The sequence below is a fragment of the Diabrotica virgifera genome, chromosome 8 (assembly GCF_917563875.1).
Source record: "Diabrotica virgifera virgifera chromosome 8, PGI_DIABVI_V3a".
NCBI lineage: Eukaryota > Metazoa > Arthropoda > Insecta > Coleoptera > Chrysomelidae > Diabrotica > Diabrotica virgifera.
The window spans coordinates 139185738-139207447 of record NC_065450.1 but is presented as its reverse complement, the minus strand read 5'-3'; the positions used below and the strand labels follow the sequence as shown (position 1 = coordinate 139207447).

The 21710-nt window shown below is 32.6% G+C and overlaps 1 protein-coding gene across 3 annotated transcripts in view; it reads right to left on the bottom strand.

Annotated features, from left to right (window-relative positions):
• LOC126889377 (titin) overlaps window positions 1–21710 on the bottom strand; it is a 251639-nt gene that overhangs the window by 197699 nt on the left and 32230 nt on the right. For all 3 annotated transcript variants that reach the window (XM_050657632.1, XM_050657631.1, XM_050657633.1), the window contains exon 3: window positions 19034–19334. In XM_050657632.1, coding sequence (XP_050513589.1) covers window positions 19034–19334 — 301 coding nt within the window. The remainder of the gene's footprint in view (window positions 1–19033; window positions 19335–21710) is intronic.

Below are 21710 nucleotides of genomic sequence, written 5' to 3'. Positions count from 1 at the left end.
TATGACAATAAGTTCGATCAAATTTAATTTTATAGTCAAGTTTATGGTAATGGTTGTAATATTTTTATAAAAATAGTAAATTTTAAATTCTAATATTAAAAATTAAAATTCCAACACAGTCTTAAACTTAAAGTTCCGTAACCACATTGGATCTTGACCTTGGTTAATACCTTAAAAATTCCCTTTCCTGGATGTCAATGTTACTGACATTTGAAGTATTTCAACTTCCTTCTAAATCATTGACAGACTAAACGTAGTTCAATGTAGACCTAATTATAAAAAAAATCTCTTAATTAATGGAGTAGAGCATCATGTTCCTAGTACTAATCCGTTGGCATCCAATGTAAGCCAAATTGTAGATCAGATTTCACCATGTAGTTAGAACATACATCTTGACCAGTGTTTGGCATTGTGGCTATTTAGCAAGGACAGAGAGTAAGTAATCGTAACCACACTTTTCAATTTTTAACATTCAAAATTTCACCCTTTTCAATTTTACTAAGTGAGATTACTTACTTTTAGGTTCACTGATGATGGACTGATAAGTCCGAAAACGTTTTGAACGTAATCCGTTTGGATTTTTAAAAATTTTTATAATTTTTATTAAATATACCAACTACACTAGGGAGTTTTACTTCATGTTAATTTTATATATATATATATTCACCAACATAGTCACTTAAACGTTATGTAAGTGAGCGACTGTGCTTACTAGACAAAGTAAGGGCCATCTGACAAGCTCGATTTAGCCCGCGAAATATGACCAAGGACAGTAGGTAGTGGATGGGCCCCGAAAGAATAGGCCGTGCCGTAGAACTCTTTAATAAAAAGAAAAGGATTTCTTGAATATCATTGAAACAATAGATTGGAAGGTTGTATCAACTTACCATAATAATGTGAGTTCGCACTAAGATACTACTTAACTTCTACTGATTACACATGTCCCCATGGGACATGTCTATTAAGCTAGAATAGCCATTTCATAAGGGAGCCATGAGACTTACCCCATATTTTTTTGCTAATTTATTACGCAAATTAAAAATTTATTGCTTCATCCCCTTCAGAGAAACAGGTGGCTATTCCAGCTTAATATTAAGCTAGAATAGCCAACATTCATATTTTCGGAACGAAAGTAGATAGAGGATAGCTTCCGGCGGCATATTTTATTGCTAATTAATTGCTGAAACATTGGGTATACAAGAATTTACAAACTCACCCCCTTCAACTCCTACCGTTATCATCATTCCCTGTTATTCATCATCCACAAAAAGTGAAAATAACCAGTTAAAAGACCTAAAACCAAGTGGGTATTTTTTGCTTATTAATTGCTATAGGTCTAAGCCAAAAATAAATGTTTTGCTTCATCCCCTAACGAGCAACAATGGCTACTGCGGTTTAATAAGCTACAATACCCAACACTCCTATTTCAGGAAAGAAAGTAGATAGAGCGTCGCTTCCGGCGGCGTATTTTATTTCTAATTAATTGCTGAAAGATGGGGTATACGGTATACCAGAATTTATAAACTTACCCCCTCCAACCCCTACCGTTATCATCGTTCCCCGGATTTCACAAAGAGTGAAAATAACCAGTTTAAAGACTTAAAACCAAGTGGGCTAATTAATTGCTGCAGGTGTGCGCCAAAAACGAATTTTTTGCTTCATCTCCTAACGACAAACAATGGCTACTGCAGTTTAATACTTAAGCTGCAATACCCAACACTCCTATTTCAGAAACGAAAGCAGATAGAGGGTCGCTTCCAGCGGCATATTTTGTTGCTAGTTAATTGCTGAAAGATAGGGTATACAGCAATTTACAAACTAACCCCTCCAACTCTACCGTTATCATCATTCGCCGGATTTCACAGAAAGTGAAAATAACCAGTTTTTGCTTCATCCACTAACGAGCAACAATGGCTACTGTGGTTGAATACTTAAGCTACAATACTCAACACTCCTATTTCAGGAACAAAAGCAGATAGAGGGTCGCTTCCAGCGTCATATTTTATTACCCTTTAAGGTTTTTAAACTTGGTTATTTTCACTCTTTGTGAAATGCAGGGAATGATGATAACGGTAGGGGTTGGAGGGGGTGAGTTTGTAAATTCTTGTATACCCCATATCTCAGCAATTAATTACCAATAAAACATACCTCCAGAAGCGACCCTTTATCTATTTTCCTTCCTGAAATATGAGTCTTGGGTATTGTAGCTTAAGCATTAAAACGTAGTAGCCATTGTTGCTCGTTAGGGGATGAAGCAAAAAATTTATTTTTGGCGTAGACCTGCAGCAATTAATTAACAAACAATACCCACTTGGTATTAGGTCTTACCTCGCACCATTTGCCTTGCACCATTTGCTTTGCACCATTTGCTTTGCACCATTTGCCTTGCACCATTTGCCTTGCACCATTTGCTTTGCACCATTTGCTTTGCACCATTTGCCTTGCACCATTTGCCTTGCACCATTTGCCTCGCACCATTTGCCTTGCACCATTTGCTTTGCACCATTTGCTTTGCTTTGCACCATTTGCTTTGCACCATTTGCCTTGCACCATTTGCTTTGCACCATTTGCCTTACACCATTTGCCTTGCACCATTTGCCTCGCACCATTTGCCTCGCACCATCTGCCTCGCACCATTTGCCTCGCACCATTTGCCTTGCACCATTTGCTTCGCACCATTTGCCTCGCACCATTTGCTCCGCACCATTTGCCTCGCACCATTTGCCTCGCACCATTTGCCTTGCACCATTTGCATCGCACCATTTTTATAATATTATAAACTAACTTTAAATTTCTATAAAATATACTTTGGATGAATACATAAGACAAGTCATGTAAGGATTGTATTTGTGTGTGTTTATGTTTTATTGGCACTGGTTTAAGCAACCAACTGGCCAGTCAATGTGTTTTGAATTCTCTCTTTTACAAAATATATGCTTAGTATCTAAATTTAAAACTATTAGTACTACTGTTTTTTTTTACTCTGTTTTTTTTATTATTTTTTTTATTATATTTTTTAACATTTTTTTTTTATTACATTTTTTTTTTTTTTTTTTTTTTGTATATTTTTTTATCGCGCTAAGACCTAAACCCGATTCAACCTCGCGGAGGTTTAGATCTTAGTATCTTTTTATTTTATTTAATTATTTTTTTTTTTATTTTTTTTTTCTTTTTTTCTCAGAGCTTTAATTTTAAACAATTAACATGGTTGTACAAAATTTTATAAACATCTAGATTGTTTGATTGTAAAAGGTATATAAGATTAAAAGGAAATTGTACATTAACTTGAACTAGATTGGCAAAAAAGTTTGATATTTCAATAAAATGTAAAGGACATTCTAATAGCATATGTTGTAGATCAGCTAGCTCTCCACATAAACATTCATCATTATCTACAAGTCCTATTTCTCTTTTGTAGACTGGAGTCAGACAGTGATTACTTCTTATTCGACAAATAGTTTTGATAAAGCCTTTGTTGGAAACTTGATTAAACCATGTCTTGATGGGAAGTGTAGGCTGGATTTTTTTGTAATAATTTCCTTTGTCTGAATTATTGTATTGTTCCTGCCATTTCGTCCGTTTGATAGATCTCATAATAGAAATTATGTCTCCCATAGGAAGTTGATAAGTATGCAGAGTGGATTCCTTCGTTGTTGCTTTTTTAGCCAGATCATCTACTATTTCGTTGTTTTTTATACCAATGTGTGCTTTTATCCAACACAATATTATATTTTTGCCCGATTTCAAAGCTTCACTGTTCATTGCTATGATGTCACTGATGATATAATTTTCTGCAAAATTATGTACATTATATTTCAATGTCTTTACAATGCTTTGGCAGTCTGTAAATATAACATAATTGAGTTCTTTTTGATTAATACATATTTTGTATGCTTCTTTGATTGCAATGAGTTCAGCTGTGAAAATTGTCATTTTATCAGGTAATCTGTTGTTTATTTTTATACTTTTTTGTGGGTAATATATAGCATATCCAACTTTTCCTTCCATTTTTGAACCATCCGTATATAATTTCTGATAACTCCCCCAGTTTTTTTGTACACACTGAAGGTGGTCTATTTTAGTAAGGAAGTCTGTCGCACGAATATTACTTAAATGACAGTTAACTGGAGATAAATAATCTTCATAATTTAGCTTTCGAGACGAGTTTTGTTCAATTTGGTGTATGTCGCCAATGGAATTAGAAACGTTGAGGAAGCTTTCCACAACTAAAAGCAGTTTCTTTTTTTCCCAGTAATAATGAGTTAGGTATGAGGTGGTTAAATGAACAATTTTATTTAATAGCAGTTTATCGTTTACCGCTGTTTTAACTATAAATTTCTCACTTAGGTATTCCCTGCGTAATGAAAGTGGAGGTTCATTAAGCTCACATTCCATGACCAATATAGGTGTGCTACGAAGATAACCAGTGCATAACCTAAGTGCCTTATTTTTGATCCTCTCGATTTTTTGGAGTACAGAGTTTGATGCTGAGCCATAAAAAATAGATCCATAGTCTAAGATTGATCTTATCAAATTTCTGTATAGTAATATTGATATGTTTGGATCAGCTCCCCAGTTACTGACACTTACAGTCTTCATGATATTCATTGCATTTTCCATTCTTCGTAATATGTAATTTGTGTGTTCTTTCCAATTTAATTTGGAGTCTAAAAATACGCCAAGAAATTTTATTGAAGTTTTATAAGGAATACTAGTATTATCAAATTGTAGATGGCTTTGAGGAACATATCGTTTTTTAGTAAAGGTAACAATGGTTGATTTACTCTCTGATATTGTTAAGTTATTATCGGTAGCCCATTTTTTTATAATATTCAATGTCGATTTAAGGTAGTTATTACATCTATCTATTGACTTATTTTCTGCATATATCGCAACATCATCAGCGTACTGTAGGATTTTTATGTGTTGAGGAAGTTTAGTTTCTAAGTCAGCAGTATACAGTATATATAATATAGGACTTAGGATGCTACCCTGAGGTAGTCCCAAAGATGTGTATCGGGAGTTAGATTGATCTCCATTTAATCTAACGTGAACTGCTCGATTAATGTATAAGTTAATGATGTTCCATGTTACTATCTCGGGTATTCCTATTTCCAACATTTTCGCGTATAGTATGTGAAGATTAACGTTGTCGTAAGCCCCTTTTATATCTAAGAACAAAGCACTAACTGCTTTCTTATAAGTAAAGGAACTATAAATGTCTATTAAAAAGTGGCAGAGGCTATCTTGTGTGGATTTACCTTTTCTAAAACCAAACTGACTTCTTGGTAATAGGTCGTTCTTTTCTAGCCAAAATTCCAGACGGTTTTTAATAAGTCTCTCATATGTTTTTAGTATACAGGAAGCCAGACCGATTGGACGGTAAGAATCCCAATTCTTTGATGATTTTCCTGGTTTTAAAACCGGGATAATAGTGTAAACGTGCCAATCGTCAGGAATCTTTATGCGGCGCATCCAAATTTCATTATATATATTTAGTAGTGCAGCCTTACCAATTCTTGAAAGATTTGATAGCATCGAGTAATGGATATTATCGGCACCTGGTGCTGAATTTGAGTTTTTCTTCAACGCAAAGTTTAGTTCAGTGGCAGAAAATGGTTTGACTAGGAAACGGATTGGTTCTGGATAGTCGTACAGAGCATTTAGTTGTAAATCAGGAATTACTAATTCTGCAGACGGCGGTGTGATATTTTGATGGAACTCTTCTATCCACGAAGCTTCCGACAGAATAACAGGGACTTTGTTCTTTGTTTTTCTATTTTTTATTCGGTTAACTTTTGACCATACATCTTTAATAGGGACTGACCTATTTAGGGATCCGACATAATCTCTCCAGCTATTTCTTTTAGTTTGTTTAGTGATCTTCTTGACATGTGCATCATCTTTTTTATACTTAAGTAGGTTTTCATGGTTTGGATTTTCTTTGAATATACAAAAACTTTCCTGTCTTCTTCTGACTGCTTCTTCACATTCTAAATCCCACCAGTATTTTCCTCTGGAAGTCGGTTTTTTTATTTTAAATTTGGGGATGCAGTAGGATGCAGTTGTATTTATATTGTGCAAAATTTGTTCATAAGAATTTATATCTTTAAATTGAGAGAATACATCTTCCGAATACTGTTCATATAAAAAACTCTAACAAGAAGTAAAACCACTTCTATGTAAATTGGTATATTTATTAAAACTTAAAAATCCCAATGGATTGAATAAAAATGTCCAATTCAGAACGTTTTCAGACCTATCGGTCCATCATCAGTGAATCTACAATAAAATAAGTAATCCCACTATTAGAATTGAAAGATGGTTGAAATTTTTAAAAGCTAAAAATGTGGTTAGATTACTTACGTGCATACTTGCTAAATAGCCCCAGAACCAAACAATGGTTGAATTTAAAATTCAATTTACATTATTTAAAAATAATATTAAACAGGCTAAACGCCGATGTTACAGGATATTGCCTATGGGAACATGGTGAAACCCTACCAAAACCTCAATCAACCATCTTAGGCCAACTTTGACTATAAAGTGACACTAATGTCTAAGGAACTGTTTGAAGTGACATTGACAGTAGAGAAAAAGGTAGTCGATTTTCAATGTTAATTAACCAAAAGGTCATGACCCACAACAAATGATAAAGATTTTAATATCTGAAAATGTCTAACATTTTAAATCTATTGGTTATTGAAAAGAAATTGTGATATACAAAATTAATTTAGAATATAAGATTATTTATATTGACTGTATACCATAACATTAGATTGATCAAATTGATAGAAAGAAAGTAAGCTGCTGTCAATAAAGATAAAAAGATAAAAATAGATGAAGGTGAGAAAAGAGAAAAATCAATATTAGTTGGAAAGTTATTGTACAAAATGAATAAATTGGTAGGCAATTTAATCTAGTCTATATTGTATTGGTGGTTGTATATGTAAAAGGAAAATATTGTTATTTAAAAATGCAAGTTTTTGTAAATAATGGATTTGAGTTAGGATACAGTCAAATAATTAAAAGTGTGTAATTTGTGAATGAAAAAAAAAAAGAATTGTAATTATTATGAGATGGTTTATTTTTTAATTTTATTTCAAAAGTTTTGAGAGAATTCTTGTGACAAAGTGTTGGTATGGGAAATTAGAGATAAAGTAATGTATGATTATAGCTGTTAAGTCCAGTTGATACAAAAATGAAATTAAAATGAAAATAATATTGAAAGTGTACTGAATAAAATAAAACCAAAGTAAGAAAAAGAATATAGATATAATTTAATTGTAATGATAATGGATCTGAATGTGAGAACTGAAATCAAGTGAATGGATGTTAGTTGGAGAGGTAAAAGTTTTCTTGGAAAAGGTCAAAGACAAAAAGCAGAGGGCTGTGGTGTAAGGTATAAAGACAAGAATTTTAAGGGAAAGAGAGGGATAAAGAAAAGATGAGGTGTGGAATTAAACAGAACGAAGTAATGAAATGAAAAAGAAGTAAAAAGATAGTAGGGTGAATTAATGAGGTGATGGTTAATAGGGTATCAATCTAATGTTATGGTATACAGTCAATATAAATAATCTTATATTCTAAATTAATTTTGTATATCACAATTTCTTTTCAATAACCAATAGATTTAAAATGTTAGACATTTTCAGATATTAAAATCTTTATCATTTGTTGTGGGTCATGACCTTTTGGTTAATTAACATTGAAAATCGACTACCTTTTTCTCTACTGTCAATGTCACTTCAAACAGTTCCTTAGACATTAGTGTCACTTTATAGTCAAAGTTGGCCTAAGATGGTTGATTGAGGTTTTGGTAGGGTTTCACCATGTTCCCATAGGCAATATCCTGTAACATCGGCGTTTAGCCTGTTTAATATTATTTTTAAATAATGTAAATTGAATTTTAAATTCAACCATTGTTTGGTTCTGGGGCTATTTAGCAAGTATGCACGTAAGTAATCTAACCACATTTTTAGCTTTTAAAAATTTCAACCATCTTTCAATTCTAATAGTGGGATTACTTATTTTATTGTAGATTCACTGATGATGGACCGATAGGTCTGAAAACGTTCTGAATTGGACATTTTTATTCAATCCATTGGGATTTTTAAGTTTTAATAAATATACCAATTTACATAGAAGTGGTTTTACTTCTTGTTAGAGTTTTTTAACTATATGGTATACAGCCAACCTAGGGAACCTCCCTTTTAGTTTATATATGACAGTATGGTCAACTTGGCGCTACAATACTTGCGATTAGCCACACAACGGAGCAACATAAAGCTGGACATATGGTTCATTTCAAGATGTTTACATCATAAAGTCTTCCCAACATTTTGTAGAGTTAGAACATCCAATAATGTACATCCTAACATCAGGACCTCCATGCAGATTAAACTCATGAAGAAAGAGATTTGTAAACATTACAGTAAACTCAACTACATAGAATGTAAGCTAAAGGTAACATATGATTCTCTACTTGAAACTTTACAATTTATTAATCTTAATTCTTTTATGTCAGACGTTCAGGATAAGGTAGATCATTCACATTCAGTTAAATTTAATAGAGTCAATAATAAATTAAAACACTTAATCAACAATAAGATTAGACTTGATCAACAAAAAGCTTCTCGTAATAAAAATTATTCCAATTTTCGATTCCACCCAAGAATCAAAAATCTCTCAAATGTCCAATTTTCTGATGACGAATTAAAACTCTTAAACCTCGGCCTCAAACACTCCATTCCTAGCAATTTATCTATCAAAGATCTTGAGAGTCTTTCCATAGAGACCGACATGGTTATTCAGAATCTTTCCATTTCACTCACACAAAAAACTTCAATCAGAAACTCTTGCATCCAAACTATCAACAAATTCAAAACTAAACTTCTTTCCAACAATAACTCCTCTCTTACCAACATCAGTTCCCATTCTACTTCTACACAAACTTCTTCATCTCTCTCTTTTCCCAATTTCTCATATAATAAGTCTAAATCCCTTCTCTCCACACTCAAATCTATCAAAAATAAGATCCAAAACCACCACCTCATCTTCAGCAAAGCAGATAAGGGTAACTGCCTTGTTATTTTAGACCAACAATTATACATTGACAAAGTCACCTCTTTCCTAGACAACAATAACTTTACTTTGCTTCCTGTTGATCCCTCTAAATCTTTTGTTTCGAAGATGAAAACCAACTTAAAGCAATTTACTGAATTCTTTTCTGAATTTGAAGCACCATATACTAAAATTCCATCAAATCCACTCACCCCCAGGTTATACGGTTTACCAAAGATACACAAAGTTGACATTCCTATTCGTCCCGTTGTCAGCTTCATTAACACTCCAGTTTCTATTTTATCTAAATTCATTCTTAACACCATTAAAAACTTTATTAACTTTACCCCACAGTTTACTGTTTTGAATTCTCGCCAATTAGTTGAAAAACTTCAACTTGTCAATCTTAATCCAAATATTGTTATGCTTTCTTTTGATGTTAGCAATTTATTTACTTCAGTACCAAAAAATGAATCGATTAGTCTGGTTAATTCACTCCTCTTAAATAATTCTGTCACTTCCACCACCACTTCGTCTATTATAAACATTCTCAAAATTTGTCTATCTCAAGATTACTTTGTTTTTAATAACAACTTTTATCAACAACCTGACGGTTTAGCAATGGGTAGTTGCTTATCCCCTTTCTTAGCTGATGTTTTTATGGATCACTTAGAATCCAACTATATCATAAAAAATCCAGAGATCTTACACTGGTTCCGTTATGTTGATGACATTTTAGTCCTCATTTCTGGTAACTCTGATTCAGCTCACAACTTACTTCACAAAATAAATCAAATCCATCCTAATATCACCTTTACCATGGAACTAGAATCTTCTAACTCCATTAACTTTCTGGATTTATCTATTACCAGACTACATGACCACTTCAACTTTGGTATCTACCGTAAACCAACACAGACAGATCATGTTATCCATTCTACTTCTAATCACCCTTTATCATATAAACTCTCTGCTTTTCGCAGTTTTATACATAGATTAAACTCTATTCCTTTATCCGTAACTGAATTCAACAAAGAGTTGAATATTATCAAACAGATTGCAGTCAACAATGGTTATGACCCAGACATTATCACTAAACTTCAACAAAAAAGAGAACTCAAATTACTACAACAATCCGCTTTCTCTACATCATCCACAACTACTCCCATCTATGCCTCCTTACCATTCAATAACTCCAAATTATCTGAAAGAGTCAAACATATCATTTCAAATTCTTGTGACAACATAAAAATATCTTTCAAAGTTAATAACACTCTCAGCAAAAGTTTAACTAATACCAAAGATCCTATCCATTATATGAACCGGAGTGGGGTATACAGACTCTCTTGTTCAGATTGTGATGCCACCTACATCGGCAGAACTTACAGATCCCTTTCTACCCGATCTGCTGAACACAGCAAGAGAGATACCACTTCTGCCTTTTCACACCATTTAAAAGTCAATAAACATGAACTTAAGATTCCTGAAGGTGTCCAGTTGATACACAATATTCAACAAAACAATACACTCCGTTTAGACTTATACGAAGATTTGGAGATTGGCAAGGACATGAAGAAGAGTCCCAACTGTGTCAATAGACAAACATCCCTTAACCGCAACTTTGTCCCCATTCACCGCCAATTATTCTCATAATTCCTATTTTTTCAACTTCCTCTTTTTATCCTATTCTTTCTCTTTCAACTTACTCTCTCTTCTTTTTCAAAATTTCCTCTTTCCTTCACTGCTTCCAAACTCCTTTACCCGAATAACATTATTAACTATGAACCCTATTAACCATCACCTCATTAATTCACCCTACTATCTTTTTACTTCTTTTTCATTTCATTACTTCGTTCTGTTTAATTCCACACCTCATCTTTTCTTTATCCCTCTCTTTCCCTTAAAATTCTTGTCTTTATACCTTACACCACAGCCCTCTGCTTTTTGTCTTTGACCTTTTCCAAGAAAACTTTTACCTCTCCAACTAACATCCATTCACTTGATTTCAGTTCTCACATTCAGATCCATTATCATTACAATTAAATTATATCTATATTCTTTTTCTTACTTTGGTTTTATTTTATTCAGTACACTTTCAATATTATTTTCATTTTAATTTCATTTTTGTATCAACTGGACTTAACAGCTATAATCATACATTACTTTATCTCTAATTTCCCATACCAACACTTTGTCACAAGAATTCTCTCAAAACTTTTGAAATAAAATTAAAAAATAAACCATCTCATAATAATTACAATTCTTTTTTTTTCATTCACAAATTACACACTTTTAATTATTTGACTGTATCCTAACTCAAATCCATTATTTACAAAAACTTGCATTTTTAAATAACAATATTTTCCTTTTACATATACAACCACCAATACAATATAGACTAGATTAAATTGCCTACCAATTTATTCATTTTGTACAATAACTTTCCAACTAATATTGATTTTTCTCTTTTCTCACCTTCATCTATTTTTATCTTTTTATCTTTATTGACAGCAGCTTACTTTCTTTCTATCAATTTGATCAATCTAATGTTATGGTATACAGTCAATATAAATAATCTTATATTCTAAATTAATTTTGTATATCACAATTTCTTTTCAATAACCAATAGATTTAAAATGTTAGACATTTTCAGATATTAAAATCTTTATCATTTGTTGTGGGTCATGACCTTTTGGTTAATTAACATTGAAAATCGACTACCTTTTTCTCTACTGTCAATGTCACTTCAAACAGTTCCTTAGACATTAGTGTCACTTTATAGTCAAAGTTGGCCTAAGATGGTTGATTGAGGTTTTGGTAGGGTTTCACCATGTTCCCATAGGCAATATCCTGTAACATCGGCGTTTAGCCTGTTTAATATTATTTTTAAATAATGTAAATTGAATTTTAAATTCAACCATTGTTTGGTTCTGGGGCTATTTAGCAAGTATGCACGTAAGTAATCTAACCACATTTTTAGCTTTTAAAAATTTCAACCATCTTTCAATTCTAATAGTGGGATTACTTATTTTATTGTAGATTCACTGATGATGGACCGATAGGTCTGAAAACGTTCTGAATTGGACCTTTTTATTCAATCCATTGGGATTTTTAAGTTTTAATAAATATACCAATTTACATAGAAGTGGTTTTACTTCTTGTTAGAGTTTTTTAACTATATGGTATACAGCCAACCTAGGGAACCTCCCTTTTAGTTGACTGTTCATATAATTTCCAGTCGGCATTCTTTAAATTCCACTTTTGTGAATATGGATTATATGTATGAGTTGGTTGATCCTCTAACTCTACTCTTATAGGTGTATGGTCTGAACCAAATAGGTCTTGAAGTGTTTTCCAAGTGATCAGGTGGTTTAAGTCAGGAGTACAAATGGTCAGGTCTATTGCCGATTTCGAGAAGTTCCTAAAGAAAGTAGGAGAGCCATCATTTTTGAATATTAAATTATTATCGTCTATACAGTCCATCAAGATTTTACCTTTCATATCTGTTTGGTTGTCTAGGCCCCAGGCAATGTGGTGAGCATTAAGGTCACCTCCTATTATAAATGGTCTTTCTATAGATGTTATGAAATTGTTCCATTGTTGTAACAATAACTTGGTTCCTGGGGGAACATACATAGATATAAATGTGACAGTATATGACTTAAACTTTATTTTTATTGCTACTTTATTGACGTTTATTAAATCTACTTTCATGGTGACTTCCTCGTAATATAGGTTTGAATTTATTAAAATTGCTGAGCCACCGCCAACAGTTACTGAAAAGCGGTCGTCTCTGACAATATTGTACCCGTGAAAGTTATAATACTTTTCTGGTTTAAATCTAGTTTCTGACAATAATGCGATATCAACTTTCTGGTCTTCTAATAGGTGGATAAGGTTTTCTCTATTAGAGTTAGCCGATCTACAATTCCATTGACAAATAACCAATCTATTCATTATTATATAAGAGAGAACTTAAAACTGATTGAATTGAATTTACTAGAACTGATTTTTCTGGAATTTCAAAATTTTTGTGATTTATATTAGAGATAATACTTGTAACTATATTTGATATTAATTCTGTTAATTCTTTTGATGGTTCATGTATTTTAGATCCTTGTTCTGGATTAAATGTAGATTGATACGAAGAAGAGGTGATAATACCACCAGGTCTGTTGGACATGGGGTTTAACTTTATTATTTTTTGATGTTCCATTGTTACTTGGTCTGGTGAGGAAGAGATAGGTCGTTTGTATTTTGGTGGTTTTATTATTGTATATCTATTTGAAACTGAAGGTAGAGCGAACTGATTGGAAGATGTTTGAGACGTGGACAATTGAGTAAAGGAATATGAAGAGGATGGTGCATTCATATTTGGAGTTTGATGAGAATTTATTGAGGAATTATTGGCTGCTATAGATGCATAAGTTATCTTAGGAAAGAGTTTAATTGTTTCCTTAAAAGATAAGCTGTTTTCAGACATATAATGTTTTATTTTCTTTTGGCGATCAAATTCTGGGCATATCTCCCATTCATTAGTGAAGTGTTCACCTTCACAGGATAGACATTTTTTGTTAAACGATGATAAAGGACAAGAATCGGAAAGGTGAGATTCATGACACTTAAAACAGCGAGGATTACTTTTACACTGCTTACTCATGTGCCCATACCTATAGCAGTGGTAACAGATAATTACCTTTTGCTGGTATTTTTCAACAGTGTGTAAGACATGATTAATTACTACATACTTTGGTATATTCTGGCATTTAAAAGACACAATAACTGATTTTGTTGGATTAAATATTACTTTGTCATCTGCTACTATTTTTCTTGTTATTCGTTTCACATACTCAACCGAGAATTTGCAATGGTGATCAAATTCCTTTATTCTATTTTTAAGATATTCTTCCGATATATCTGAATCTATATCCCTTACTACACCTAGTTTAAACAATTGAAATTTTGGAATGTATGCGGTCAGATTTTTTTGAATAAGGAATTTGGAAGTAACTAAAGCATTTGCGCTACTATAATTTTTAAATGAGACCCTAACTCGGTTGCGTCCGATTGAGTCAATTTTTTTTATATAATTGTCAATTTCTGGATGTAACGTAAATAGGATCTCGCCTATTTTAACAGCGTTTAATTTTCCTGTAAAATTTAAACTGGAGTTTTCAATGAAAATGTAAAAAGGTCCTAAATCAATTTTTTCGTATAAATAAACAGGCCTGGTTTTTTCTGGTTGATCTGAGTTTACTAAAGTATTTTGTTTTTCATTAATATTGTTAAGATTAATACTACTACTTATCTTATTTTGAGGCTGGTTGGGTAGAAATCCATTTAAATCTTGTAAATCACAGCTACTATCCATCGAATTCTCAATATCAGGCGGTTCGCCTCCACTAGATGACTCCATAGAGGAGTTTTCAAGTAACGTTTAACTTATGAACACTTTCAAAATGTAAACTAAATAAGGAAAAGTTTAACAAAACTAAACAAACTAAATTAGAACGGTATAAATCAAATAATCCGCCAAAAATTAATATTTTTCGGAGAGATTTCCAAATTTAAATTAACTTTGACAATTATTTTGACGTATATGACTATTATGGATTGTATTTCAATCAGAGAAATAGAGACTTTTCATTGTGACGTTAGGTATATAAAGTGACTAATTGCGCGAATTAAGTGAGAAAAACTATTATTTAGTAGATAGCAAAAACTCATATTATTTATTTAGCATATATTTACAAGTTTTCGTTCGTAATCCTTTTTTTTATGTACATAAATATTTTATGGGTCCGCGGTCCCAGACACAGATTTAGTAGTAGGATTTAAATTTTCAACACAGAAACATTATAGGACCAATTAATTATTTTTGGCCCAGAAACAGATTGAGTATTAGGATTAATTACTTTTGGTCCAGAAACAGTAGGATTAATTATTTTTGGCACAGACACAGATTTAGTATTAGGATTAATTAAATTTTTGTCCCAGAAACAGATTTAGTAGTAGAATTTAAATTTTTAGCCCAGAAACATTAGGATTAATTATTTTTGGCCCAGAAAGAGATTTAGTATTAGGATTCATTATTTTTGCCCAGACACAGATTTAGTATTAGGATTTAAATTTTTCTGTAAGTTTAGGAGATTTTCATATTTTCAGTACTCGCAAAGTGTACTCTTTTTGAATAAAAAATAGTTGGTCACCTTATATAATTCAACTTATTAAAACATTAGTGAATTTTCAACAATCTATTGATTTTGAATTAAACTTTCAATGTAATGGTTTCATAAAAACAACGAAGAGCCATTAACCATTATTATTGCGAAAAAATTGATCTCATCTACTATAATATTTTAAAATGTAGGTGCTGTAAGTAGCGGCCCTGGTATTTACAAGTAAATTTGCTGTACAATGTTGCCAACATGGCTTGAGTTGCACACCAGTTTTGACGATAAATTTTATCGTTTGTGACCCGTTTAAACAAGAAGCACTAGTTGAGACGTGTGTCGTATTTATTGGCGTATTGTGGGAAGGACGCTAAATCAAAGATCGTGAGAAAAAGGAGTCTTCTCATCAAAAAGCGTAAGAGGATTATCACCTTGGAGTGATTAACTCTACGCCTAATAGCCTAAAAACATACCACTCATGTCGTTTAAGTACTTTATCAGTCTGGGGAAGATTATAGGGGTTTGGAAACTAACGCGAAAGTCGATAAGAAATACAAGGACATGGGAAATCTGGAATAATACTGTATCGCATACACCCAAAAAAGTAAACGTTACATCGTGTGATTCACACGGTGTGAATGGCTTCACATATCTACACATAGAAATCAATAAAAATAATTCCGTAAATAGAGAAATTACAGCGATTTCCGGTGGGAATCGTACATACTATACTAATAAAAGATTGATGACATCGAAATTATTAGAAGAAGGAAAATCAAGAGTTACGTGTGAAAAATGCGATGTTCATCTATGCTTTCATTCCAAAACCAATTGTTTTAGACTTTTTCATAATTTACCATCGGTTGTTAGTCTATGATTATTTTATTTTTTTTTAATGTTTATTAGGCAATCTGTTATAACATATAACAATAGGCACATTTTATCTGAGAAATAATGACATGAAGAGATTGTGACCAGCGCCACACATCTCTATAGAGATAATATTAAATTACTGTATTACATATATTAACTTAGCTACTGTAACAATATTAATGTCTGTGCGGTAAATCTAATGGTGTCTGTCTCTTTAACCGTTTTGTTTCCTGACTGTTGTCTAACAAATTAATTGCAAGCACATTCGCGTGGCTTTCAAGACGTACGATGTATTTTGCACTTAACTCCACTATCACTTCACTGACGGTTTTGGTTTCCAGATCATTGTAAATATCCCAGTTAGTAACAAACCACGGAGCATCGATTATTGAACGTAACACCTTGGACTGGAATCTCTCAATTATGGATACATTCGACTTGGATGCTGTTCCCCAGAGCTGCAGACCATATGCCCAGACTGATTTGAATATTGTGTTGTAGACTAGCAGTTTATTTCTTGTCGTGAGCTTAGACTTACGCCCTAGAAGCCAATAATGCTTACTAAATTTTATGCCCAGTTGTTTCCGTTTGTTCCATATATTGGTTCTCCAGGTTAATCCCCTGTCCAAGTGCATGCCCAGATATTTTACAGAGGTAACTGAGGGAATTACCTTATTATTTATTGTTACTGTAGGTGATTCACCGTGACATTTTGTAAAAACAATATGGTTTGATTTTTGTTCATTCAATTTAATTCTCCAATTTTGTGCCCATGTATTTATTTGATTTAATACTCTCTGGAGTTTTGCAGTAGCTTCGACGGGATTTTCGTGTACTGCTAGGATTGCAGTATCGTCTGCAAAGGTGGTGGTCGTTGTATCACGATTTGTGGGTAAGTCGGCTGTGTAAATCAGATACAGTTGCGGTCCCAGAACACTTCCTTGCGGTACCCCTGATCTGATGGGATATAGTTTTGTATAGGCTGACTCAAACTTCACTCGAAAGTATCTTTCTGATAAATACGACTTAAGGAGTGTATATAGTTCCTCTGGTAAGTTCTTTTTCAGTTTATACAACAGTCCTTGACATCCAGGCTAACATCGAGGAATGCTGCTGAACAGTAACTTTTTTCTTCAAATGTTTTATTTATAACGTTGACCACTCTGTGAACTTGTTCAACGGTGCCATGCTCTTTCCTAAAGCCAAATTGGTGGTCGGGTATCATATTTCTGTCGGTTAGTATTTGTAGAAGTCTTTTTTCTATTATTTTTTCCATGATCTTAGACATTACTGGCATTAAACTAATTGGCCGATATGAAGTGGGCTCATTTGGAGGTTTTTCTGATTTTTGTATAAGGATAATTTCCGCAATTTTCCATTGAATTGGGAAGTGTTTTAGCCTTAGTACCGCATTACACAATTGAGTTAGCATTTTAATTGCTTTGGTAGGTAGATTTTTAATTACCTCACCTGTGATTAAGTCATAGCCAGGTGCCTTCTTTTTTATTAGATTATTGTTGATTATGTTTTGAACTTCTTTGGGTGAAGCGTGTAGTGTGTTTTCTCCTGTCGGGGTTTGGTTCTGTAGGAAATTGTAGATTTCTTGATCGTTATTTGTTGCAGCAGCTGGTATAATTATTTTATAACAATCCAACTTTTGTGCATACCGTTCCCAAATGGGCTCATACTTTTTTTTGTTAAAAACTACTGTGTTTTTTCATGAAATATTTTTTCCAATTTTATAACATTTTATGAACAGTTATACCGGGTATCCACTTATATTTCCCCCATTTTAACTGCCTATAACTTCTAAATAGTTCAAGATAGAAATATGCGGTTTTCGCTGAAATGTTTTATTTTAGTAAAAGTTTTGTCTGAATGGATTGAATTTTTTATATCGCCTTCAAATACGAAATAAAAAATGGCGGATTTTTGAAAAAAACTTTGTTGACTTTTTTTTAATGGAACACCCAGTATATTTTTTTGTAAATTGAAAGAAAGGTCATTCACCTATCCAGCGATATAAAGTTTTTCAAAATCGGTTGTCCAATCACTGAGTAATTAATTTTTAAAATAAGGGGTGCAACGTGGATGTCACATACCTTAAATAACATAACTGAGCAAAATGATATGTTATGTGATTTCCACATTGCATCTCTCATTTTAAAAATTAATTGTTCAGTCATTTGGCAACCGATTTTAAAAAATTTTATATCGCTGGATAGGTAAATGACCGTTTTTTCAAGACACAAAAAAATATACTGGGTGTTTTAATAAAAACAGTCAACAACGTGTTTTTTTTCAAAAATCCGCCATTTTTTATTTAAAAGCGATATAAAAAATGGACATTTACCTAAAAACTTGAAAAAATGGTTATTTATCTATCCAGCGATATAAATTTTTTTTTAAATCGGTTGTCAAATGATTGAGCAATTAATTTTTAAAATGAGAGATGCAATGTGGAAATCACATAACTTGCTTAGTTATGTTATTTAGGTATGTGATATCCACGTTGCACCTTTCATTTTAAAAATTAATTACTCAGTGATTTGACAACCGATTTTGAAAAACTTACTTTATATCGCTAGATAGGTGAATGACCTTTCTTTCAATTTACAAAAGAATATACTGGGTGTTCCATTAAAAAAAGTCAACAAAGTTCTTTTCAAAAATCCGCCATTGTTTATTTCGTATTTGAAAGCGATATAAAAAATTCCATCTATTCAGACAAAACTTTTACTAAAATAAAACATTTCAGTGAAAACCGGATATTTCTATCTTGAGCCGTTTAGAAGTTATAGGCAGTTAAAATGGGGAAAAATATAAGTGGACACCAGGTATTAACCGAATAATAATTTTACACTGATAAAATTAGTAATAAAAAAACTCATGCAATAGGGTAATAGAGGGTTAAAATGACTTACTTGTTTTGATTCTATCTTATTGGTCAGTGGTGATCTCCTAAGTTTAGTTTCTTCCGTCTTCTCACTTGTTTCACAAACCACGTTATGTTGTTTTTGCGCAGCTCTCATTCTTTGTTTAGTCTTTAAAGAATTGCTTTTCCGTCTAGACAAAACACTTTTTTTCACTGTAGTTAATCTAAGAGCTCTCGGTCTAGCCTTAATTAATGGGTTGTTGGTCCTATTTGGTATCAATATACATTTTATCTGTTTCCTCATTATTTCTGATTTCGTGTTTGTTAAACTGGATCTGGTGAGGCGTGAACTGAAAAGTGGTCAAAAATAATACATTTTTTTACAAAAAAATACAAATTAAACATACAAAAAAGGAAACCAATGATTTACCAAGATATATAGCTAGTATCTAACAAGAAATATAGCTCAGATAATTTTGAACAAAAATGAAGCAACCGGCGATTTTGAATTTCAGTTAAGCGCGCTAAATCAAGTTTTTAAATAAAATTTGTATTAACTCTGTAAAAATTCGTAATCTTTTGATCAGTGTCCTATCGACTAGGGATGGGAAAAACGGTTATAACATAACCTAAAACCGGTTTTTTACTTTGCAATAACCGGTTTTATCGGTTGTTTTTTGTCCCGGTTTTGACCGGATTTTCCTTTTTAGAGTAATAACCGGTGAAAAACCGGATAAGTTATCTCTGAAAAGAATAAGGAATTCCGAGAACAAATAATATTGTTTGCTTAAATTCATCAATAACTCTTGATTTGTTTAATGTTATATTCGTTAATGACTCTTACACTCACTAAAAAATGTTTAAGAAATGTGATTAGCTGAATTGGCTATTTTGATGAACTTGAGAATAAGCACGTCTTGTTTACCTATTGAATTGGGGAATCCTAATAAAAATAGATGATATTAGTATCAATCATCTGTGCAGTCTGCAGTCATAGTTGTATTATAATTTTGTATAGTGGCTATACCGACACAAACGAGAATAAACTTGCTTACTTACTTACTTACTTAAGCCGTCCTCTTGTACCTTACGGTGTCGAGGTAAGTGGAGAAATCAGATGTCTCCATGCCTTTCGGTCAGTAGCTAGTCTTTCTACTTCTCTCCACCCAATATTCCTTTTTACGCAAGCCTTTCCAATATCTGCGTTCCACGTTCTTGCTGGCCTGCCTCTTCTTCGTTTGTTGTCGGATGCCGCTTTCCATACCCTCTTTACAGTTCTACCTTCACCCATTCTCGCCATATGTCCGAACCACGATAACTGTTTCGTTTCAAGTCTGTCTAAGGTCCTTCCAATACCGCACCTTTCACGTATGTCTTCATTTCTTATACGTTCACGTCTGGTCACACCGGATACCGCACGTAAATATCACATTTCGCATGCTTGAATTTTACTACGGATGTTGTCATTCATTGTCCACGTTTCACTACCGTAGAGTAGCACAGAATAAACTTATATTTTATCATTAATAAATCCAGAAGAAAAAAATCATTCTTGAGAAATAACTTTAAAAAAATGAAAAAAAGGAAAATAGTATTGTGTATGTTGTGTAAAAAGGAATTGTTTTTCAGAAATACAACTTTGCAAAAACATTTAATAACAATACATCCAGTTCAGAATTTTAACAATGATTCACTATTTGTTTTTATAAGTTTTACTATTTTTGATGTTACATTTTTGTTTTTATGATTATTCATATAGGTATATGATATGGTATATGTATATACACGATATAGTCTAATTTACTTTAAATTACGTTTATAGTTTTATAAAATAGGTACCTACCTAATAATTTCACTACCTTTTGTATTTTGCAATTATTTGATATGATTTGGACCCGATATTTTCATTGACTTAGTTTATTATACCGAAATTTATGAGATTACCGAAAGATGGCGAGAACATTTTATGGAGTTATTAATGGGGAACAACAACGAAATAGAGAATGACAGGAAGGAGTACAATTTAAATGAACAACAAGCTGATGATGACATAACATACGAAGAATACAGGGAAGCAATTTTAAAATTAAAAAATGGCAAGGCTGCAGGACACGATAATATTAAGGCTGAGCTAATTAAATATATGGAAGGAGAAGGATTACAATTACTATGGAATATCATAAGGCGTACCAGATGCATACCTAGAGATTGGACGCTTGCAACTATTCTACCATTGCACAAAAAAGGCGATAAACATAAGTGTTCTAACTATAGAGGAATATCATTGTTGGTAGTTGCTAGTAAAATCTACGAAATAATACTAGAGAAAAAGCTTCGAGAAAATATCAAGGCCACACTGGATGACAGCCAATGCGGCTTTAGGCCAGGGCAAGGTACAACCGATCTCATATTCACGGTGAGACAGTTATCAGAAAAAGCCCTAGAGCATAACAGTAAGTTGTTTCTCTGTTTTGTGGACTTGGAAAAAGCATTTGATCGGGCGCCACGTAACAAGATCTGGGAAATATTAAACCGTAGAAATGTGAAACCGAAGTTAATCCAAGCAATAAAGAGTATATAATATAAATGTACACGTAATAATGTAAGAACGAACAATTGCTCAATTCTACACAAGGACAGGTGTAAGACAAGGTGGTGTTCTGAGTCCTTTGTTATTCATCACTCTAATGGACGAAATTGTAAAAGAATGCAGGGGTAAGGTAAAA